Genomic DNA, 24,464 nt, shown 5'->3' on the forward strand with positions numbered 1-24,464 from the left:
AGTATACCGGTAGGTGGTCGTGAGAAACAAATAAGATATATTTCAGAGTCTGAAAAGTGCCCAACAGTTGAATGGTACTATTTGGTCTCTACGGTAAGAGCTTTCAGATTCGTCCTAACCCACCTTTATCCATTCATGTTCTTTTCTCTCTGCCTGGAATGTGCCTTTTCTATGGCACTTGTCCTCCCTCCTTTGTGTCATGCTGGTTTCACTTACCATCATGGCATCAGTCACCCCGTATGAACTGCCTGCATAGTTCTCCCATTAGACTGAATTCCTTACTGGGCACATACTTAGTTAATCTGTACAACCATTCCAGTCTTGGTGCAAAGGAGATGTTTAATAAGCCCTTGTTGAAGGAAGCTTAAAAAAAAAACAAACCAGAACCAAGACTAGAGTATCAAGATTGTATTACCAGTTCCAGCTTCAGATCCTTTGTGGGATTCTTGCCCTTTGCTTTCGGCTGTATTTAAAGTCAAGGCCTCCCCTACCTGACATTTTCTCTCCCTCACTGTCCAGCTTTCCTGTCAGCATCCTCATGAGGGCACTTTTGCGGAGTCAGACCATCTGAGTTCCAGCTCTCATCTGGGCCACTAACTAGCTTCCTGGTTTTAAAAACAAAATGTACCTTTGGCCCAACTTTGTCACTTACCAACAGTGGTATTGCAGTACTCTGGAGTGTCATGATTAGTTAGGAGGTGTTAACAAGTGATGTGTAAACACCAAAACTTGTGGATGACTACTTTTTAAAAATACACGCTAGACTTGAATCTCTAAAAGAAAGGCACTGTGATTCACTCACTTCCTAATAAGAAAGTTCCTGCTTTCTTGGGAGGGAAAGAAGGGATAAGTCATCAACAGCAGTGGGTTTGGCTGGATTCACATCCTGGATTCGTCAATGAGGCTACGTGCTGTTCTGACACTTCAGAGTCTCTGATTTCTCTCCTGAGACGTAAAGGCTTGCTTCGTTTTTCTTTATGAAGGATACGCACCAACACGGTCTTCAGCCATTAAATGAGAAGGTGCAGATATAGAGCACCTTCAGGGTAGACCAAGGCAAGCATTAACATGGAGATGAGCCACACCTGTGACACTCAGCTAGTCCTGCTCATGGGGATATGCCACCCCGTTTGTGACCGAGGGCCCCGTCTCATTCCTCGTCGGAGCCATTCAGCAGGGCCTTCTGGTAAGTGGTGTCTGACTTCAGCTCCTGAATGCCAATGATTTCTCCTTCTCTGCGCCTCTTTAACCGGGTCAGAAGGCTGTAATGGAGAAACAGTAACGAATTCAATCAGCCCCCAAACTCCCTTCCCTGAAGAATGTGAGGGCGTCTAATGGTTCTTAAAGCATTTACTTCCTTAAATATTGTGATTACATATCTGACTTCTCGGTATTCGTCGGTAGATAAAGGGATCGTGATGAATAATATTTGATAGTGAACGTTGTAATTGAGACTGAACTCGGGTCTCCCACCTCCCTTTTTACTATTGCACTGACCCGGCAGTGGAACTGGTAGAAACTAGGACCTTGAGTTGTGTTCTGTTTGGTCTGCGTGGAGGTCTTTCTGGGTGAAGTGGTATCTGCTTTGGTAGGGAAATCAGGAGCCAGGGACGGAGATTGGGGCAGCTAAGACAACAACTAATGCCATGTGCCCGCAGTCTCCCTGGCACTGTGGTTAAAGACTGGAGCTCTGCCATTTGCTCGTTGGGCGACCTTGATCACATTAGTCTTTTGAAGCCTTGGTTTTCCCGTCTGTACAACATTACATGTTTCATAAAGTGATAAGGATTAAATCGGGCGGTGCCTGGGACAAAGCACGTGCCTGGGAACTGTTCGCTGTCATCTTGGAAGAGCACTTCACCTGGGTGGTGTCTCATCTGATTGTCGCAAGGCCTCTGGGAAACAGGCGATGGGCTCGAAATGAACAGGGACAGAGCGGGACTGCAGTCCAGTGCCCGGGCCTCATTCCGAGTGTTTTCTGTCGCAGCACAGGCCTGAGCTCCAGATCTGCCTCTGCAGCCTGGGTCTGTCCCAGGTTACTATGACCAGTCAGGCCCTTAACCTTCAGAGCCCCATCACCCTCATTCATAGTCTAGAGCCGTGGTTGGCAAACTGCGGCTTGCGAGCCACATGCGGCTCTTTGGCCCCTTGAGTGTGGCTCTTCCACAAAATACCACGTGCGGGCGCGCACGTACAGTGCGATTGAAACTTTGTGGCCCATGCGCAGATGCCTGAGAACTGTTTGCCGACCACTGATCTAGAGCAACAGTCGCCAACCTTTCGGACCTCCCGGGCCACCGGTGGTCCACGGACCACTGGTTGGCGGCCGCTGGTCTAGAGCACCTAGCACAGGACTCGGCCTTTAGCTGGTACTTGTTAAGTGGTGGGAGTTAGTTGTGAAAGGGGTCCCTGGAAATAAAAATGGTGCAGGGGGTTGGTCAGGAAGGAAAACGCTGACAGAAGTCTCGGGGACGTACCAGTGAACAAGGGAGTAGTTGACGGCCACGATGCAGAGCGCAGCCAGGTAGTGCCAGCAGAAGCACATGGTGATGAACATGAGGTTCGTTGGCTGCCTCCTGCAGGCCCCCTACTGGGGATTGAGTCTGCAACCTGGGCATGTGCCCTTGACTGGAATCGAACCTGGGACCTTTCAGTCTGCAGGCCGACCCTCTATCCACTGAGACAAACCGGCTAGGGCTAGTTGCAGTTTTTCTACCAGAGGTATGTGACTGGCAACTACCTAACCATAACTTTGTGGGCAGTTGATTATCAGAATGTTTCTACCATGGTTCTCCCCCTAGTTATATAACAAGAGTCTGAGGAGGAGGAGGAGGCATTTAATGATTATTTATTCCATTTTATCAATGTACCCAGGGAGTTAATATAATTCTCTTGGGTCCAATTATTTAGATTAGTTATCTTCGTCCCCAATTAGATAATTTCATTCTCCTTTGGTGTAGCTATACCAGGGGTCCTCAAACTATGGCCCGTGGGCCACATGCAAATACAAATATTGTATTTGTTCCCGTTTTGTTTTTTTACTTCAAAATAAGATATGTGCAGTGTGCATAGGAATTTGTTCATAGTTTTTTTTTTAAACTATAGTCCGGCCCTCCAATGGTCTGAGGGACAGTGAACTGGCCCCCTGTTTAAAAAGTTTGAGGACCCCTGCTTTAGATGGTATCAGTACCTCCACTGGGGCGGGCAGATGGGGAAATAGTTAATCTGCTCACTGTGTACACTCCATAGACTCTGCTTAACGCATCAGCAGGCTATTCATGGGTAAGGCTCCCCAGGTCGGGGGCGGCATGTCAGACTTCACCTGGACAGGCTCCGTGGGGCCCCTCAGTCCCTACAGCGCTAGGAGCAGTGTTTGAACACTTACCTGCCAGAACCAGGTGCCCTGGAGAATAACGAGCGAGGTTCGGAAAAGTTCCAGCACAATGTTGTCTCGAAGGATCACCTCCAAGAAGATGCTGAGAGCCCCTCCGAACACAGCGCACAGCAGCAGCGAGTGGATGAACTGGTCCAGTGGCGGCCGGTTGTGGACGTGGTGGTAGAAGAGGAAACCTGCCCCAGAGCCAGGCACGGCCGTCAGAGATGCCCGTTTCTCCGTCAGCACCACCCTGCACGCCCCACTATAGAATGTCCTCAGCCAGGGTCTTCTGCCCTCGGAAAGTCAGTTTATATGACATTACAGGATAAGCAATGGGCAGGTGAAATCTGTGTGTGTGCTGCCCAGCCGGCGTGGCTCAGTGGTTGAGCGTCGACCTATGAACCAGGAGGTCATGGTTCAGTTCCTGGTCAAGGCATATGCCCGGGTTGCAGGCTCAATCCCCAGCAGAGGGCATGCAGGAGGCAGCCCATCAATGATTCTCATCACTGATGTTTCTATCCCTCTCCCCCATCTCTTCCTCTCTGAAATCAATAAAACTATATTAAGAAAAAAATTGTGTGTGTGTAAAGTGGGTCTAAGCAAAGGCTATATCTCTATTTACAGAATTGATGGTAGGGTTCAATACAGAATGGGTAAGTGAAGTATTGCTGATTGGTGAAATATTGTGTGTTTACTTGAAATTCCGTTTTGCCCTCATTCACCTTTTTTTAACTCTTCCTGAGATAACATAAGTCAGTGAGGTTGCTGGGTTACAAGATGCTTTTTTTACGACCCCATTGAACATGAGCTACGTTGGGAGATCTGCCTAGCTCTCCTGTTTGTGATGGAGTCCAGACAATGACACTCCGGGTGGGGGCTGGAGTGCAGTTTCCCTTCCCCAACCACAGGGAGTCATAATCTGGCGTGGTGACATTCACCCCGTCTTCAGACAGGTCTGTGTTTCCGTGTGGATGTGCGCACATGCACTCACACACATGAGGGGGCGGGGGGAGTTTGTACACTCCTAGCCAGTGACTTTGGCTAAAAGCCTTGTGCTTTCCCAGGTTCTTCTTTAAAACAAAATTTTTTATTGATTTCAGAGATGAAGGGGAGAGAAGGAGAGAGAATCATTGAACAGCTGTCTCCTGCCAAGTCCCCCACTGGGGATCGAGCCCGCAACCCAGGCATGTGCCCTGACCAGTAATTGAACCATGACCTCCTGGTTCATAGGTCGATGCTCAACCACTGAGCCAGTGGCCGGGCCTTTCATGGGTTCTTTAAGGAATATGTCACCTATACCATCCAGAGCATAGGACTAAGCCTGCTCAGGTTGTTGAAGTTCAGAGGTTTGGATTTTTTCTGGGGAAGGTTGTTATATTTGTGATAATTGTGGTGCACTGTGCCCAGATCGCTCATAACCACAACTTGTCAGTTTCTTCCCTTTTCCCATCCTTACCACTAAGTTACCTTCGTTGAACGCTGCCACAGCCATCACCAGTCTGTCCACCCCCAAGGGCACGTGACTGACGAGATAGGTGAGCATGTCAGTGATTCCTGAGATGGCGAAGAACAGATACATGGTGCTGTGTTGCCAGTTCATCAACTTGATCCACTCGTGTTCCGAGTACAGGTGGAGGTGGGGCCCATCCGGAACAAACTGCTCTGCTAGGATCCCTGCAGGGAAATGAGAATGGAAATTAGGCGGGGAGAGTAATTCTAAGACAATAGGAGACAAGCCAAAGATAACCCGAGGCAGGACGGAAGTCAGGATCTGGGTGACACAGCCTGTGGCTTAGTGGCCCTACTTGGCTACTTCAGACTAAAGTGAGGTCTTTGCTGAGGAACCTGTGTAGATGTCGTGTCTTAGTTGCTGTTCCTGGGACAGGGGCACGTGGAGGGAGGTGCAGCAGCCACCGTCCACAGGAAACTTGTCTGGGGCGTTGCCACCTAAGCAAGAGTGTGGCAGATAACTTAATCTTGGGGCTCCCTCTGCCAAGTGAGCAAGGAAAGGAATCCTGGAAGGAAACCATTTGGTTGGAAATAATAGAATCTGAGCAGACACTGGTGATGGAGATACCTGTGTACGCCCAAGGGAGGGAGGCCGCGCCCAGGGGCGCTTGTGGTCTCGGCTCCTTCCCGTAGCTTTAGGTTTCAGTGTCCTACACATCAGCTTGGGGTTTCTCCCATACGGTGTCCCAGGAGAGCCAAGCTTTAGAGACGGCCAGGTGGCCAAGCTGTGCCTCAGTGCGGGTCTCGGTTCTCATCCCTCCTACTGTCACCTGCTTTGAAGGCGAAAGCTTTGCCTTTATGCCTGGTGCCCAGAGTGTTCTTGGGGCTACAGTAACTCCTCCATGGCACATTCTGGACCCTGCTCCCCAAACACTGTTTCCCCAAAAACCAGCCCCTGTCTGAATGTGTGCATAAAGGATCCAGGAGTTGGTGAAGACAACCCAGGAAAGGGAAGTCCTGTCAGAGCTCGAGCCTAGCTGTAGTTCCCCACTGTACCCCCTTATCTAGAACGGTGAGTTCCTGGCACCTAGTGAGAACTCAGGAAATAATTGGTGAATGAGTATTATTTCCACCCAGACACAGTTCTTTAGCTTTGTTTAGGCCAGTGGCCGGCAAACTGCGGCTGTTTGGCCCCTTGAGTGTGGCTCTTCCACAAAATACCACGTGCGGGTGCGCACGTACAGTGCGATTGAAACTTTGTGGCCCATGCGCAGAAGTCGGTATTTTGTGGAAGAGCCACACTCAAGGGGCCAAAGAGCCGCATGTGGCTCGCGAGCTGCAGTTTGCCGACCACTGGTTTAGGCCGATACCATGTAAGCCATATGGTCCCTGTTTACTTCTTGGCTTCAGAAAGATGAGAAAGCCTTTCTGATGCCCGAGGGGCTGGTGAATGGGAAAGTCCCGCTGGACCAGGAAACAGAACCATGTTCCTGTGCCAACTCCCAGAGAAGCCACTGGCATGGTTTCAGCTGCGCCCAGGAAGCTGGAGGCCAGAGATGGTGAGAGGCAAATGCAATTGCCCAATCAGGTCCCTCATTGGTACCACTCATTCTTTGAGGGCCACCAGCAGAGTGGATAGATGATGAGGAAGTGGGCGGGTTTTGTTGGGAAAGGCACCATAAAGGAAGACCCCTCGCACACAGCCTCTGCGGGCTTCTCTCAGTCTCATCCGCTGCCTCTTACCAGCCCCACGCATAACACTCCTCTCTCTACCTGCTTGAGGTTTGGGGGTGGAGGATATGCCAGTGAGTAGGGGTTTGTTTACTCTTGAGATTCTGGAGAAGAGACAGTTGGGGAAAAAAGATTTTTCTAAAACTCAACTTCATTTTCTCATAATTCATGAGCTGACTCTCAATTTGTTTTTTTCTACTTTTGTGTTTTGTCCTTTTCATAAATTATGTCTTCTGTTCCTACAATCTACACCCCTGTGACACGCATGTCAGAGGTGACACGCGAACTCATGTATGTCTTCTGTTCCTACAACCTACACCCAGGTCTCTCTAGGGCAAAGAATGTAATTTATTTGGTACTTTTTCACAGTGCACTGAGATGCGAGGCGCTGTTCACTGTTGATATGACAAGGTTCAGTGCACAGCAGATGTTGCGATGAAATGTCTAGTGGCCAACTGACACTATGATCTATCATCTCTGCCTGTGGAGACATCCATCCACAGGGTCCTGAGAGTGGGCTGAAGGCTCTGGGTGTGATGGGAGATCCCCTGGACCACGCGGCCCCCATCCTTACCTATGACTGGAAATAAAGTTCTGATGGCGGCCTCGATGATCTCCAGACGCTCATAATTATGACTCAGTTGTCTCCTTTTCCCCTTTTGGTGAAAATACTTCAGTGGGTACTTCACTGACCACCACAGCCCAACGATCAAGAAGAAGCTCCCCGGGAGAGCGTGGCCCTTGAAGTTTGCCATCGGGGCCCCGGGTCACCTGAAACACAGGGCAGCTGTCAGGTGGCTGAAGAGGAAAACAAATGGGTATGTTGGCAGGAAATGCAACCCATGACTGGGGAGTCCGTACGCAGAAGGGTCCACTCATTCTCATAAAGTAAGTAAGTCTGTCCTGTCACTGTGTCACCAAAGTCGTGTCCGCTGAGCAGTTACATGCTGACCCTGAGGCCTAAACAACGTTGGCAAATAGAAGGGGGGAGGGGAAGCAGAGGATAGGTAAATGTTGACCTCAGGGTAGAAAAGCCTTCCTAAACATAAAGGAGGGAATAAGAAAAATAGTCATGGACACTGGTATTTTATAGATCAAAACACGAGGAGGCAAGTCAGTGGGGCGAAGCTACCACCTGTGGGGTTATGACCGACTGCCTGTCAGAGTTCTGCCCAGGCTGAAACCAAGGGCAGCGCCCCAGGTGGCCCCCAGCATGCAGTGGGACCTGGTTGGTGCAGAGAGCCACTCGTCCAGGGAAACGGGTGCGGCAGGGAAGGGGGCCGCCCCTTGCCCTGCATGCATGGGTTTTTATAGATTTGATTGCAACAAATCGTGCAAAATGATGATATTAGCTGAATAAATGTAGGACCACCGGGAGAAAGAAATACTGAACCAACGACTTGAGGAAAGCTACTTCCACATTCACACATTTTCTTGTTAAGCATTTAAAGCAGTGTTTCTGGAATTCAGTGTGAGGCCAACAACGTCTGCAAACTATTTTGCTGAGAGACTGGTCCAGCGTTTGAAACAAGAATGGTCCCCCGCCCTGGTGGCCCTCAGCGTGCAGTGGGACCTGGTTGGTGCAGAGAGCCCCTCGTCCAGGGAAACGGGTGCGGCAGGGAAGGGGGCCGCCCCTTGCCCTGCATGCATGGGTTTTTATAGATTTGATTGCAACAAATCGTGCAAAATGATGATATTAGCTGAATAAATGTAGGACCACCGGGAGAAAGAAATACTGAACCAACGACTTGAGGAAAGCTACTTCCACATTCACACATTTTCTTGTTAAGCATTCAAAGCAATGTTTCTGGAATTCAGTATGAGGCCAACAACGTCTGCAAACTATTTTGCTGAGAGACTGGTCCAGCGTTTGAAACAAGAAATGAGAGACTGTTTCAAAGGCGTCACGGTTCGGCTTGTGGAACATGCGTGCTCCACCCGGTTTTTCTGCAGCTGAGAAGCTGAGCGTCTGTAGACATTAGGGTCGATATTAATAAAGAGAGGAAACAAAGGGAGTCAAATATTGTTTAGCTGAATGGGCTGGGGAGCTGAATGGGACACTGAGCCTGCAGTTTCACCAGGAAGCCAGCTCTCCGCCCCCCGACCCAGGCGATCACAGTACTGCCCCACCAAGGATTAACACCCCTGCCTTCCCCCTCAGGTCCCGGATTGTCTGGGGGGCCAGGGGGAGGGGAGCACACGTGCAGAAGTCAAAACGGCCCACGGGGAGGTGCTTGGCCATAGAGGCTTGTCAATCTAGCCTGGGAAAGGGATCACTGGTCGGGGTGGGCCCATCAGAGTCCCGTAAAAGTTTTGGAAGTTGATCAGTTATTTTGAAAAAGCACCTGGTCCTTCCCAAGCCCAAGATAATATAATCCCAGGGATGCCTGGCCGGTGTGGCTCAGTGGTTGAGCCTTGACCTATGAACCAGGAGGTCACAGTTCAGTTTTCAGTCAGGGCACATGCCCGGGTTGTGGCTCGATCCCCAGTGTGGAGCATGCAGGAGGCAGCCCATCAATGATTCTCAACACTGATGTTTCTATCTCTCTCTTCCTTTCTGAAATCAGTAAAAATATATTTAAAAAATTACATATATATACATTCATTCTCAGGGAATATGCAATCATCCAGTTGGTTTGCATGCTCTCTCCTTAGCAACCATGTGGCCTTAGCAACATGGCTGATGGGGACAGCGGACGACTTCAAACGCCGGCTCCAGGTGGGAACCTGGATCCAGCAGCACCGATTGCAGCCGGAACGGTAGCTAAGCTCCCGACGGTGAGAAAGGCTGGCCTGGACTAGCTTTAACGTGGCACAGACTCTCTGGACATTGGCCCTATTTCTGGCCCTGATTTTCCACGTTGGGACCGACAGAGATGGGACATTGGGGCCTTCTATTTTCACCCAAATAACTCTTACCACCAGACCTCCCCCTCCCTTGTGGGTCTCTGCTTTTCCTCACGACTCCACAAGGACCCCAGTCCCACCACAACACAGATGCTCCTTCTCCAAAGGGGACCCAGGACACGTTTGTCATTGTGATAGGCAGTGCCACAGCCAAGGGAGAAAGCAAAGGCCCAACGACTCAGTGGACCCCCTGGGTCCTTCCCTGCAGGCAGCTGTGGTCCCGTGGCCCCTGCATAGCCTCCGCCCGCTCCTCTCTAGTCTGCAGCCATTTCGCCTCAAATGGCTGTAAAGTCTCAGGGAAAGGGAGCCTCTAAAGGTGGCACGTACAGCACAGCTGCCTGAGCCCCCCAAACAGAGACTCCCTATTTTATTTTTAAATATATATTTTTAATTGATTTCAGAGAGGAAGGGAGAAAGAAGAAACATCAATGATGAGAGAGCATCATTGCTCGGCTGCCTCCTGCACGCCCCACACTGGGGATCGAGCCCACAACCCGGGCATGTGCCCTAACTGCAAATTGAACTGTGACCTCCTGGTTCATAGGTTGATGCTCAACCACTGGGCCACGCCGGCTGGGCTGGAATAGTTATTTTAAAAGACACCCAAGGAAAAGCAAAGCCAGAACTTGGGGCGGGAGTCCTCAGCTCAGGTCTTGTCTAAATGTCTAGACTCGGGGAATGAACTCCAAATAGCTGTTTCCTCATCATAATATTCCCTCCCAGAGCCTTTACAAATTAATGAGGAACATACCATAGGAGAACGGGCAGAGACACGAACACAATTCACAAATAACACATCGATAAGGAATCTCACTGGAATTAAAGACATGCAAATGAATGCACAGTATCATTTTCACCTAATTGGAATATAGTTTGAAAAATTAGAGATTTGATGCAGCTCTAACATAAATGAATATGGTCAATATGATTCAAGTTCAGTAAAAGTCAAAATAGTTATATCAACACCACCTTATTCCACACAGGATTTCAGGCATGGTTTCTTTTATCCTGTTTACAGTAGCATAGGCTATGGCAGTGATGGCGAACCTTTTGAGCTCGGCGTGTCAGCATTTTGAAGAACCCTAACTTAACTCTGGTGCCGTGTCACATATAGAAATGTTTTGATATTTGCAACCATAGTAAAACAAAGATATTTTTTATATTTATTTTATATATTTAAATGCCATTTAACAAAGAAAAATCAAAAAAATGAGTTCGCATGTCACCTCTGACACGCGTGTCATAGGTTCGCCATCACTGGGCTATGGAATCAACATGATGAGTTACATAGAATTTATGCAGAAGGAAAGTGCTTTTTTTTTTTGCGGCCTGGCTGGTGACCTAAAGCAATGTAAGGTGGGAGAAAAATAGCAGCTGATGGAGATCTAGAACATTCCACTTAGGAAGATAGAGCACCGCGGTCTGCACAGCCTACTCCCACCCTGCCATCCCTGCGCCACTGGCTGCATCGTCTGGGCTGGTTCGCGCCTGATACATTTGCAGTTGAGGTTTCCACCCTTCATCAAGCGCTTTCACAAGCTTTTAGAAAATGCTTACAGTTTTTAAAATGTCAAATAGTATTTAAAGTTTTACAATGAAAAGCAGCAGGCCCATGTTCCCTCCTTCTCCCCCCCCCACAAACCACTTTAAATTCTTCCTGTTTTTTTTCTGGTAATTACCTCCATTGTTCTAGTTAATTCGTGCACACTGCCATCTGTTAATTTACTGTTGTCGGCATTCTCTGTCAACTTACTGGAGCCCTCTTACAGCCTCCCTTCACTTCATGGGAGTTACATTACACACATTTACTGAAATCATTAGCTACATTATTATGGCTCTGTAAATGCAAAGTCCTTGCCAGGGCTCCACGTGACCTGAGCTCTCTCTTTGATCTCTCCTCCCCCTCTATCGCTGCGACACAGGGTCCCCCTCTATTGCTTCAACAAGTACAGCCCTCTCCTGCTTCCGGGCTGTGCACTATCTGTTCTTTCTAGACCAATTTTTCCACAGAGAGCTGGCTGTTTCCTCCTTCACTTTACTGGGGTCTCTGCTCAGATGTTTCTTTATTCCCTATTTTATGTAAAGTAGCAGGTGTGTCCCACTTTTCAATCCTAAATTTCTTTAATGAATCACTATCTGATAGTACGTACTGACTTTTTTTTTTTAAGCATCTATTTTACCCACTAGATTGCAACCTCCTGGCCCTTTAAATACAGTCCCTCATGTTGTGACCCAACCATAAAATTATTTTCTTACTGGGGTCTCTGCTCAGATGTTTCTTTATTCCCTATTTTATGCAAAGTAGCAGGTGTGTCCCACTTTTCAATCCATATATACTTCTAAATTTCTTTAACGAATCACTATCTGATAGTACGCACTGATTTTTTTTTTTAAGCATCTATTTTACCCACTAGATTGCAACCTCCTGGCCCTTTAAATACAGTCCCTCATGTTGTGACCCAACCATAAAATTATTTTCATTGCTACTTTATAACTGTAATGTTATGAATCATAATGTAAATATCTGATATGTAGGATGGTCTTAGGCAACCCTGTGAAAGGGTCGTTTGACCTCCAGAGGGGTTGCGACCCACAGATTGAGAACTGCTGCACTAGAATGTAAGCTCTGTGAAAGCAGAGACTTGAACTGCTTTGTTATTGCAGGTAGCCCAGTGCTCACATGGGGTCTGACACTCCAATATTTGTGGGGTGAATGCTGATCCAAATACTGTATTATGGGTTATGTGCTCAACATTTTTCTTTTGTTCTGGAGTTAATAGTTGCATTGCTTCTCATTTGTTTAGTTTCCCATATACCTAATCACTTTGTCCACAAAAGGGCTAACAGATCTGTCAAATGTCTACCAAATTAATGTCTAGACATTCTAACATCAGATAAGTTATTAGTTTTGTTTTATTCCTGGATTCCTCTCTTCCAGAGCCTTCTAGCTTCCTACTCCCAGCCTGGGCTGGTGGCTGCCAAACCGGAGGTTTAGCACCATCTTCCGAATTCTTTTGTGCCTTTTTCTTGCTTTGGGTCCATTGTTTTTTGGATGCCATTTATTTTTTCTTTCTTGGTTTACTTCCATTAATATGCCTGTAGTTATTTCCCCAACTATGCACAAAAGGTAGCTTCTTTGAGAATTTGCAGGGCTAACCATCTCCACCTGCTTTAATCAAAATGGTTTAGTCTGAGGATATTTAATATAGTTATCCATGTGATTATGTTTTATATCTCATTTTGCTATTTGTTTTCTACATCTCTCATGTATTTTTTAAAGACTTACTTTGTTAAGAGCAGATTTAGGTTTACAGCAAAATTGAGAGGAAGGTACAGAGATGTTTCACATATGCCCTGTGCCCATATATGCACAGTCTCTCCCATTATCGACATCACTACCAGAATGGCACTTTTTTATTTTCTTTCCCTGGAAGGATGAGCCCACATCCACACATCATAATCACCCAAATTCCACAGTTTACCTTGGGATTTACTCTTGATGCTGCACACCATATATGCACAGTCTCTCCCATTATTGACATCGCTACCAGAATAGCACTATTTTTTTTTTCCACCAAGGATGAGCCCACATCCACACATCATTATCACCCAAAGTCCACAGTTTACCTTGGGATTTACTCTTGATGCTGCACGTTGTATGGGTTTGGACAAATGTATAATAATGTGTCCATCATTATAATATCATACAGAGTATTTTACTGCCAGAAAATCCTCTGTGCTCTTCCATCCATCCCTCTCCTACCCACTCCCCTGGCAACCACTGATCTTTTGATTGTCTCCATAGTTTCGCCTTTTCCAGCATGTCAGATACAGTGGAACCTCGGGTCTTGAACTTGATTCGTTATGGAAGGCTGTTTAACAAGCAATTTGTTTGAAAACCGAATCATTTTTGTCCCCATTAGAAATAATGTAAATTGAATTCACCTGTTCCAGACCCCCAAATTATTCTGTTTTTAACCTTCCTTATATACAGTACTGTTTAGTCTATAAACAAACACTTCCTTTATTGTAAATAAATTTTTATTGATTTCAGAGAGGGAGAGGGAGAGAAATAGAAACATCAATAATGAGAATCATTGATCGGCTGCCTCCTGCACACCCCACACTGGGGATTGAACCCACAACCGGGGCATGTGCCTTGACCGGGAATTGAACCCTGACCTCCTGGTTGCCAGGTCAGTGCTCAACCACTGAGCTTGGCAAACAAACACTTCTTAAATGTATGGAACCACCCTCTTCTAGCCTTAGATGCATCACTTTCAGCACTGGAGGGGTGCCTATAAAGAAGGAATGTAGCACTTTTGCTTTTTGCCTCTGAAATGCTGTCACTAACTGCTTTTTGTTTATCTAAATCAACTACAGTTTTTCTACCTCTTCAGTTGCCTGTGATCGTTGTTTCTTTCACATGATTAGCAACATTAGCACTCTTGATATCCTATTTTAAAATTGTGCTAATTTATTTTGCCAGCAACAAAAGGAACACACACACACACACACACACACACACACACACACACACTCATGCACCATTTCCTGAGATGTTAGTGGTAGACTGACTCATACTGGCACGTTCTCTCCTTTGGCCTGAAATACGCTTTGTGTCATGCTGATGTATCGGCATGAAAGGCTTGTCAGGCTGAGAACTGAAGTTTAACCGAGACATTTCTTCCATGAACAACTTGGTGGAGAACTGAATTGTGGGAGATGGGAGACATTCGAGAACCGATGTTTGTCTGTACTTGGAATCATACAGTATGTAGCCTCTTCAGATTGGTTCCTCTCTTGGTAACATGCATTTAAGTTTCTCCCATGTGGGTTGTTTTTTTTTGATGGCTTGATAGCTTATTTACTTTTAGTACTTTAGTAAATAATATTCTAGCCCTGGCCAGCATGGTTAAGTGGTTAGAGCGTCGGCCTGCAAACTGAAGGGTTCGATTCCGGTCAAGGGCATGTACCTGGATTGCAGGTTCCCCGCCCCTGTTGGGGTGTGTGCAGGAGGCAACCAGCTGTGGCTCTCTCACATTGATGTTTCTCTCTCTCCTCTCTCCTCCTCCTCCTTCCCTTCTACTCTCTCTAAAATCAATGGAAGAAATATCCTCCAGTGAGGATTAATACACACACAAAAAATATTCTATTGTCTGGACATATCACAATTTATCCATTCACCTACTGAAAGACATCTTAATTGCTTCCAAGAATCCTCAAGTATGAATAAAGCTATTATCAACATCTGTGTGCAGGGTTTTGTGTGGACATAAGTTTTTATCTCCTTTAGGTAAACACCGAGCGGTGAGATTACTGGATTATAGGGTAAGAGTACGTTCTGTGGAAACTGCCAATCTGTCTTCCACAGTGGCTGCACCACTTTCATCCCCACCAGCAGTGTATGAGAGTTCCTGTTGCTCCACATTCTCCCCAGCATGTGGTGTCTGATGCTCCAGCCACTGAGCCAAACGGCTAGGGCTAGAGTAAGTTTTTAATAAACGCCCGTTTCCTCTCTTCTCTGGCATTCTTAAACCTGTTCCCACAATTCATAGGGCAGAAGCCTGGGCATCTATCAGGAGAAGTATACTTAGTGAACTAAGGCTGCTGCCCTTTGCTTTTAGTAGCTGATCTCCCCCAAAGGGGGGTGGGGGTGGGGTGTGAAAGGGTGTGTGTGTGTGTGTGTGTGTTCTAATCCTGGAGAGTGGGATGTGTATTGGTCAGTAGGGGAGTAGGTCCTGGGGAGAATAGAGCATTTTATTGCAGAGCCTGGTCTTTATACTCCCTGACCCTGTCCTCCCAACAGAAACACTCACCTGCTTTCCAGTCTGAGTGTACTTTGGAATACAACCAACCCTGCCTGACTCAGCTTTCTGTTTCTCTGCAAATAACCAGGCAACACCCTCCTTCCTCTGTGAGCTGCTTAATAATAGGAGACAGGGGAAGCACAGGTACCGTGTTGGCAGCTCTCGTTGCCCACTGGCCCGTGTGGCGATGGCCTAGTCCTGAACTCCTGGGGAGGTGTCTCCCCGCTCCAAGGCCTGAGCGACCCTGGAGTCCATCCCTCTCTCCGAATTGACAGCGACTACCATCACTGTTATTTTCTCTGCAGGTGCACGACCAGAATAACAGTGTGAACCTTGTTCTGGCACGAGCTCACGACGCTATTGAGCAAAATTACCATGAACAAGAGCTCATTTACCTCCCAGCTCAGTTTGGTTCCTGTGCAAAGTATGGTCTCATTCCTGCTTTTACTTTTCTTTTTTCCCAGGGGAGCTTATTAAATACGAGACTCTATGCTGGGTGCTGAGGAAATAACACATATAAGAAATGGTCCCTACACTCAAGTTTATAATCTAGTAGGGAGCTATATACTTGTGAAACAGTGCATGTCATGGGATATGTTAATAGCAGTCCTTGTGGACACAGAAGAATAACTCATCAGACACTCTGAGAGGCCTTCACAGAGGAGTCTGGCATTTGAGTTGGGCCCTTGATTGCTTCTTTCAAACTGTCATGAAAATTAGGCAGTCTGATTGGAATCTTTTTGTTTGTTTGTTAATCCTCACCCAAGAATATTTTTTATCATTGATTTTTAGAGAGTGTGGAAGGGAGGGGGAGAGACAGAGAGAAACATCGATGTGAGAGACACGCATCGATTGGTTGCCTCCCGCACGTGCCCCAGCCAGGGCCAGGGATCGAGCCTGCAACTGAGGTATGTGCCCTTGACCAGAATCGAACCCAGGACCCTTCAGTCAACGGGCTGGCGCTTTATCTACTGAGCCAAACTGGCTAGGGCTGGAATCTTAAAGACTGAAGAACAGATCTTGTCAAAATTCACTTCTCAAGATCTGATAAAGAACATCGGCCTCTGAGTTAGAAGACCTGGGTTCTAGTCCAAGTTCTGCTATGAGCTCACTCTGTGACCTTGAGCAAGATATGTAACCTCTCAGGATCATAATGTCCTTGTTTCTTAAAGGGGTAGTTTGGAAGAGGTTATCTCCATGGCATTTCCTGGTTCTAAAATACCTTTCTTCCTGTGTTCCTAACATATTACACAAATGAATGAAATGAAAAAGGAAAAGAAATTAGAAATTAGAGCAAGTTTAGTCATGGCGGGGGAAGAATGGAACTAAGGTTATGGATTCTACCAACAAAGAAGCAGTCACCAGCAGTCACTTCAGCATGCATTAGACCAGCGGTTCTCAACCTGTGGGTCGCGATCCCTTTGGCGGTTGAACGACCCTTTCACAGGGGTCGCCTAAGACCATCCTGCATATCAGATATTTACATTATGATTCATAACAGTAGCAACATGCAATTCTGAAGTAGCAACGAAAATAATTTTGTGGTTGGGTCACAACATGAGGAGCTGTATTTAAAGGGCCAGAAGGTTGAGAACCACTGCATTAGACTGAAGGGGGCATCTCTGAACTTGAAAGGTTGGCTCATATTTTTAGAAAATCCATATTTCTATTGATTTCAGAGAGGAAGGGAAAGGGAGAGAGAGATAGAAACATCAATGATGAGAGAGAATTATTGATCGGCTGCCTCCTGCATGCTCTCTATTGGGGATTGAGCCTACAACCCAGGCATGTGCCCTGACTGGGAATCGAACCATGACCTCCTGGTTCATAGGTTGACACTCAACCATTGACCCACACTGGCCAGGCAAGGTTGGCTTATTTTTTAAGCAAAAAGGGAAAAAGTTTAGTATATTTTTCCTATTTTCTCTATCAGGGAACTTGTTCAGCACTTACATCAGTGAACAAGGTGGATGCTGGACCTTCTACTCCACTCAACAGCCCTTGTCACATGCAAGCTCCTCCTTCCACTTCCCATAGACTAGTTTTTGAAAACTCATCACTTCCCTAAAAAACTGCGTTGACTTCATATTGTTTCATTCCATGGAAATCTTTAAAACATCATCTTCGTAGACCTCTCTTGTTCTTGACACTACTTTGTAGTCAACAGGGTCAACTAGTCACTTATCTTTGAAATTATCTACTCCTTTTGGCTTTCATGACACTATTCTCTCCTGGTTCTCTTCATCTTCCATAATCTTTTTCCTCCCCTTTAAGGAATCCTCTTCTTTTGTCTGTCTCTTAAACATGAGCCATCCCTGGTCCACTCTTCTTTTATATGTCTTTGTCTTGTAAGAATTCATACACACCCATGGCTCCATTAACAGTTGCATGCTGATGACTCCCATGACTATCTCTAGCCCTGAGCTCTTCCCTAAGTTTCAGACTCCTGAATCTAACGTGCCGAACAGACAGGCACACACATAAACACAGATACTTCTCAGTCACCTTCGCGTGTTCCAAACTGAACTCATCTTCCTTCCCCACCAAACTGGCTTTTCTGTATCCCAAACTTGGGCAATGGCTTAACATCCAGTCACTCTTAAAGCCAGAATTTTGGGGGTCATCCTAGGCTCCTCTTTGTCCCTCACTCTGCCCTGCAGGGTCCCTGGTCCCCAAGAGACTAAAAAAACCCTGCTTATTTAGTTTCTCCACATTTTCTGGTGTTCTCTCTTTCCTTTCTGTTCCTACAATTATTTCACTTAGGTTCATAGTATCTTTTGCTTGGACTACTGCAATGCTTCTAAGTCCTGTTGCCCATCAGTCTTTCCACTTCTGCAACCACAGTCATCTACCTACAATGTAAATCTTTCTATATCACCATAGAAGTTAAAATATTTCATTGATTGCCCTGGCTGGTGTGGTTGGAGCAATGACCTGTACGCCAAAGGTGAGGGTTTGTTTCTGGTCAGGGCACATACCCAGGTTACAGGTTTGATCTCTGGTCGGGGTGCATGTGGGAGGCAACTGATTGATGTTTCTCATCAATCTTTCTCTCTCTAAAATCAATACAAAATTTAAAAAAATATTTCATGAACTAATCGCCACATGGATGTAGCCCACTCCCCTTTGCATTTCATATATAGTAGCCTCTCCGTATCTGCAGGGGATACATTCCAAGATACTTGAAACCATGGCTAGTACCCAAACATATACATACTATATTTTTCCCTATCCTATAATAAAATTTATAAATTAGGCACAGTAAGAGACGAACAACAACATTAGAGTAAATCTAAAAATATACTGTAATAAATAATGTCAATGTGGTCCCTCTTAAAATATCCTCTTGTACTCTACTACTCGCCTCTTCACCTAAAGGAAGCACTTTCTGGCTTCTCTTTGGCATATCCAAATAGCCAGCATCACTACTCTTACACTTTGGGGTCACTAGTGAGTAAAATAAGGGTGACAGGAACGCAAGCATCGGGGTATGAGACAATCAATCTGGTAATTGAGGTAGATGCTCTAAGTGACTAACAAGTGGGAACAGTAGTGTGGAGATGTTGGACAAAGGCATGATTCACAGCCAGGGCAGAAAGGAATGGAATGGCATGAGATTTCATCACACAACTCAGAATAGCATGCAACTTAAAATTTAGGAATTGTTTCTTTCTGGAATTTTCCATTTAATATTTTCGGGCCGTGGTTGACTGCAAGTAACTGAAACCAGGGAAAGTGAAACTGTGGCTAAAAGGATCTACTGGTCCCAGGACTTGGCTCTTTGCCCGTCTCTCCATCCACCTCTCCCATTTTTCCCCAACACAAACCTTCAGGGTACACTTTGCTCCTGCTAGTCTCCCCACCTAGTATGTCCTTTGCAGTTTTCTTCACCTGACTTACCTTTGCTCAGTTTTTAATACATGGGCCTTATTTCCTTTAGAAAGTCCTCTGTGAACTCCGGGTTGGGTTACGTGTGCCACCTCTGTGCTACCATAGCACCTTATGCCTATCTTGATTTGTATCATTTACTTGTCACGTTAAAATTACACACTTACATGTCTTACTCACTAGACTAGTGGCTCCTCAAAAGCAGACCTATCTGCTTCATCTTCAACTTCCCAAGGCTGAGCACAAAGCCGGACAGATAATAACAGTTCTGGATCTGAAATGAACTGATGCAGCTTTGCCTTAACCCTAAATCACGAGGAAACTATCATCTAAATCCAGTCATTAGTAAGGTTGCTGGGACCAGTACTTTCTCATATAATTTTTAGAGCTAGATGCGTCCTTAAAAGTATCATCTAGTACTGCGCCTCTTGGCAGTAGGTAAGCAAAGGAATCTCTGAAATCACAGGACCAATATGGTACGTCATCCTGGAGTATCAATGTCACCTAAAGATTTTGGGGAATGTGACTTTCATGGTAAAACAGATAGAGGTGGATTTTAGAGTAGCATGCACATTCAGGCATGAAGAATGACTTCAGCTTATTCTAGGCCAGTGATGGCGAACCTATGACACGTGTGTCAGAGGTGACACGCGAACTCATTTTTTTGGTTGATTTTTCTTTGTTAAATGGCATTTAAATATATAAAATAAATATCAAAAATATGTCTTTGTTTTACTATGGTTGCAAATATCAAAAAATGTCTATATGTGACACGGCACCAGAGTTAAGTTAGGGTTTTTCAAAATGCTGACACGCCGAGCTCAAAAGGTTCCCCATCACTTTCTAGGCCAGCCGTGGGCAAACTACGGCCCGCCGGCCCGTTTGAAATGAATAAAACTAAAAAAAAAAAAGACCGTACCCTTTTATGTAATGATGTTTACTTTGAATTTATATTAGTTCACACAAACACTCCATCCATGCTTTTGTTCCGGCCCTCCGGTCCAGTTTAAGAACCCATTGTGGCCCTCGAGTCAAAAAGTTTGCCCACCCCTGGTCTAGGCTGTCCTCAGCCAAGCCTCCATGTCGTGGGGGGACACATTCGATGGTGAGTGGTAGGGTCTGAGAAACATGAATGGACAGATCCTTGTTTTACACTGTAGTTTAGTTCTTGTCTAGAGCCTTTCATATAAAAATAAATAGCACCCGCGAGACTAAATCACAGAAACGACCTCAAAAGCAGCCAGAAGAGAGAGGTTTTTCATCCTGGGCTTGGGTTGGGCAGCAGGTCTTCTGAAATAGCACATCACCGTGTTTTATTATTACAGAATAGTCCAGATGTTAAAGGTAGGGGAGAGGACGCAGGAAAACAACATTAAAACAGAGCAAAGAGAAGGCTTGGGTTAAAGTGGGGGCCAGAGTGGAAGCAGAGGAAGGACTGTTGAGGTGAGATGTGGAGCATGAAGGAAAAAATCCCAAATAGGACTGTGGTTAAAGATGGCACTATCTGCAGGGTTTTTGGTGATAACCGAAGACATTATTGCATCTTTAGTAAAATGACATGGGGAGTTTCACCCCTGGAAGTTCTACCAGGAGTCCTGGTAGTTTGACAACTTCCTGGTCTGTTATCTTCCAGCAGTTCCATCTATCAACTCTGAGGATGAGGTAGCACCAGCCAAGGGGAAGTGACATAAAAAGATGCAGAAGAGCCCGGCCAGTGTGGCTCAGTGGTCGAGCATTGACCTATGAACCAGGAGGTCACAGTTTGATTCCAGGTCAGGGCACATGCCCGGGTTGTGGGCTCCATCCCCAGTGTGGGGTGTGCAGGAGGCAGCCGATCCATGATTCTCTCTCATCATTGATGTTTCTATTTTTCTCTCCCTCTCCTTTTCACTCTGAAATCAATAAAAACATCGTTTTAGAAAAAGGTGCAGGAGAAACAGAGGAAACAGCAAGGGGACAAGTAGGAAGGGCGCATTTACAAAGGGTAATGAAGTCAACTGAAGTCAAGCCACATTAATCCGGAGCGTATTATGCATCAGGCACTGTTCTAGGATCGGTGATGGAGAAACAGGGAGAGCAAGACTGAACCCCAGCCTTCGAGGAGTTTGCAAGTTTTCTTTGAAGGTGCCTGAGCAGGAGAAGCCCACAGTGGAAACCCCAGTATCTAACGTGGAGGCTTTCCAATGAAGAGGTCTTGGAAAGCGAGACCAGGAGTCATGCCTGTAACACAGTACCCGGGGTCTCCGTGACCTAAAGCTTCCCCAGCCAAGAGCGATGAATCGGCCTCACGCTTTGACTCTCACGTCAGGCTTTACAAGGCGGAAAGGCATGGATTCTGAGAGTGACCTTCAGGGACAGAAATTCTCTCCCAGATCCTACAACCAAGAAATTCTCCAGAGGTTCTAGGACGATCTTTCCCCAGTAAAGCCTCCTAAAGAAAGATTACCAGGCGAATTATGCTTTTCCATCTCAACAAAATCTTCTCCGAAACAGCCTGTTAGGACAAACACTGGCATGAGATAGAGCAGTGATGGCGAACCTTTTGAGCTCGGCGTGTCAGCATTTTGAAAAACCCTAACTTAACTCTGGTGCCGTGTCACATATAGAAATTTTTTGATATTTGCAACCATAGTAAAACAAAGATTTATATTTTTGATATGTATTTTATATATTTAAATGCCACTTAACAAAGAAAAATCAACCAAAAAAATGAGTTCGCGTGTCACCTCTGACACGTGTGTCATAGGTTCGCCATCACTGAGATAGAGCTTCTTCCAAGCCCCTGATTCATTCTGGGTCCCTAAGTATTTCATTCTGGGTGGGGAATGCATGTTTTGGAAATGCTTACTCCAAAACAATTATTTGTACATATGTATATTGCCCTAGAATCTTTTTATTTTTTTAAAGCTTTTAAATATATATATATATTGATTTCAGAGAGAAAGGGAGAGAGAGAGAGAGATAGAAACATCAATGATGAGATAGAATCATTGATTGGCTGCCTCCTGCACACCCCCCATGGGGCGGGGGGATCTAGCCCACAACCCTTGGCCAGAACCGAACCTGGGACCCTTTAGTCTGCAGGCGTATGCTCTAGCCACTGAGCCAAACCGGCTAGGGCACTTTTTATTTTTTTTAATAGGAAAGAACTCAGTCTTCATGGAAGCCTCTGATGGTCTCTGTGACAGACAGGGACGTGGAGGGACACACAGGTGACAGAAGCACCAGGTACTCTAATGTGGGTGGAGTCCAGAACGGAAGTCTGATTTTGAACCCTAGACTACCACTTAGCTTCCATAGAACAAGAATCTCTACTGCTAAAGACATTACATAATAAATAAATCCAAGTTATTAGTGGCCTTTTCTCAAACAGCTAGAGATAGGGCCTTTTTAAAATTCTTTATTGATTAAAGGGCCTTTCTTTTTTAAAAATATATATTTGTATTGATTTCAGAGAGGAAGGGAGAGAGATAGAGAGTTAGAAATATCGATGAGAGAGAAACATCGATCAGCTGCCTCCTGCACATCTCCTACTGGGGATGTGCCCACAACCCAGGTACATGCCCTTGACCGGAATCGAACCCGGGACCCTTCAGTCCGCAGGCCGACGCTCCATCCACTGAGCCAAACCGATTTCGGCAGATAGGGCCTTTTTAATGAGAAACTGATTATACTAGAAAGCTGCTGGAAATATAACGATAAGCCAGCAAAAAACCGTGCTCTGTCTGATCACCCTGCAATGAAGCTTGCCACTGACATAATAAGCCAGCAAAAAACTGTGCTCTGTCTGATCACCCTGCAATGAAGCTTGCCACTCTACAAACACCCCAAGACTACATTTTAGTATGCCATTCTTATTTTTAGTACACCATCCTTAAACTTGGATTCAATAAAGCTCCCCACATAAAAGGCAGAACCAAAAATAACAGAGAGACTTTGAAAATAAACAGACGCTGTAGGCAGCTGATGAAAACTTAAAAGTGTAGAAAAAATACCAGGTTAATATTCTCAGAGAAATCTGAGAAGATATTGTATCCGTGAAATAAAAACAGGATGCCATAAAACAAAACATGTAGAAGGCTCCGTACCCAAAGTAAAGCCCTTGGGAATTACACATATCATGGTAGAAGTAGAAAAATTTCATAGGAGGGTTTGGGAGATTTATTAGAACTAAAAGACAGGAGAGAGCTTTGAACTTGGGGAAAGATAAGCAACTCAGAGGGCAGATCCAAGAGACCCAACATCTAAGTAATTAATGTTTCAGAAAAACAGGCCAGAGGAAATGATATAACAAGAAAACCACCCAGAACTGCAGGATATTATTTTTAGATGGAAAAGGACTTGAAAGTACCTGGAACAATGACTGAAACAAACAAACACATCCTATCAGTAATTAATGACGTGGTGAAATATCAGAACAGGAGGAATATATATAGAAAAGAAAACCCTATAAACTCCCAGAGATTAAAACAAAATCCAAGGAACCAGAAGTCAGAATGGCATCACCTCAACAGCACTCCAAGGAGGCAGGAGAAAATGGAACAGTGATTTCAAAACTGAGAGGAGCTATTTCCAGTTAATACCCTCTATCCAGCCACCATCCGCCAAGTGCGAAGGAAGAAAACGGACATCTTAAATGCGTAACGTCTCAAAAAGCAGCCATGTCCTGTGGGGCCTGACTTCTATATAATTTGGGGAGCACTCTTTACGAAAAAAAAATCATAAAATTGCAAATAACAAAATTGGGTGTGAAAGTGAATATTTATTCAGATTGAGAAAAGAAATCACAAGAAATCGGAGCCATGGAGGTTCAGGACTCTTTTAAAATCTCTTTAGGAAATTTACCAAAAATGCTTCTTTTAGAAAAAAATTTTTTTTATTGATTTCAGAGAGGAAGGGAGAGGGAGAGAGAGAGAGAAACATCAATGATGAGAGAGAATCATTGATCGGCTGCCTCCTGCACACACCACACTGGGGATCAAGCCTGCAACCCAGGCATGTGTCCTGACTGGGAATCGAACCGTGACCTCCTGGTTCATAGTTTGATGCTCAACCACTGAGCCACACCAGCCAGGCCCAAATGCCTCTTGGTGGCAACCTGGCTTTTCCTCCCCACCCAACACCTGGCAGCAGTTGTCAACCCTCCCAGGGGCCTTTGAGCTTTGTAAGCTGCCGGATAACCCTGCTCTGTCTCTATGTGCCTTTTCTCGGGAAGCTGTGCTCCAGCAAAACCAAGGAGTGAGGAGGCATGGAGTCCAAGGAACAGGAATCCAGGCATTCCCAGGCTGGCAGCGAGGGAGCTC

At 45.7% G+C, this 24,464-nt stretch overlaps 1 protein-coding gene across 1 annotated transcript; it reads right to left on the bottom strand.

The window, feature by feature from the left end:
* Positions 1-14: 14 nt before the first annotated feature.
* On the bottom strand, positions 15-20,935 carry TMEM45B (transmembrane protein 45B). Its single transcript, XM_014537047.1, has 6 exons — positions 20,749-20,935; positions 7,131-7,354; positions 4,844-5,050; positions 3,357-3,570; positions 2,478-2,576; positions 15-1,262 (listed from the first exon to the last, which is right to left on the bottom strand). The coding sequence occupies exons 2-6, from the start codon at positions 7,309-7,311 to the stop codon at positions 1,151-1,153; spliced, it is 813 nt and encodes a 270-aa protein (XP_014392533.1). The 5' UTR covers positions 7,312-7,354; positions 20,749-20,935; the 3' UTR covers positions 15-1,150.
* Between the last annotated feature and the right edge of the window lie 3,529 nt (positions 20,936-24,464).

The sequence above is a fragment of the Myotis brandtii genome, unplaced genomic scaffold (genome assembly GCF_000412655.1).
Source record: "Myotis brandtii unplaced genomic scaffold, ASM41265v1 scaffold170, whole genome shotgun sequence".
Lineage (NCBI taxonomy): Eukaryota > Metazoa > Chordata > Mammalia > Chiroptera > Vespertilionidae > Myotis > Myotis brandtii.

Bases quoted from the DNA above. Each gene is read 5' to 3' on its own strand.
- TMEM45B (XM_014537047.1), bottom strand. From the start codon at position 7,311: ATGGCAAACTTCAAGGGCCACGCTCTCCCGGGGAGCTTCTTCTTGATC. The intron at 5,051-7,130 runs GTAAGGATGGGG...ATTTCCCTGCAG, and splicing joins AACTTTATTTCCAGTCATAG to GGATCCTAGCAGAGCAGTTT. The intron at 2,577-3,356 runs GTAGGGACTGAG...GGGGGCCTGCAG, and splicing joins CAAACACTGCTCCTAGCGCT to GAGGCAGCCAACGAACCTCA.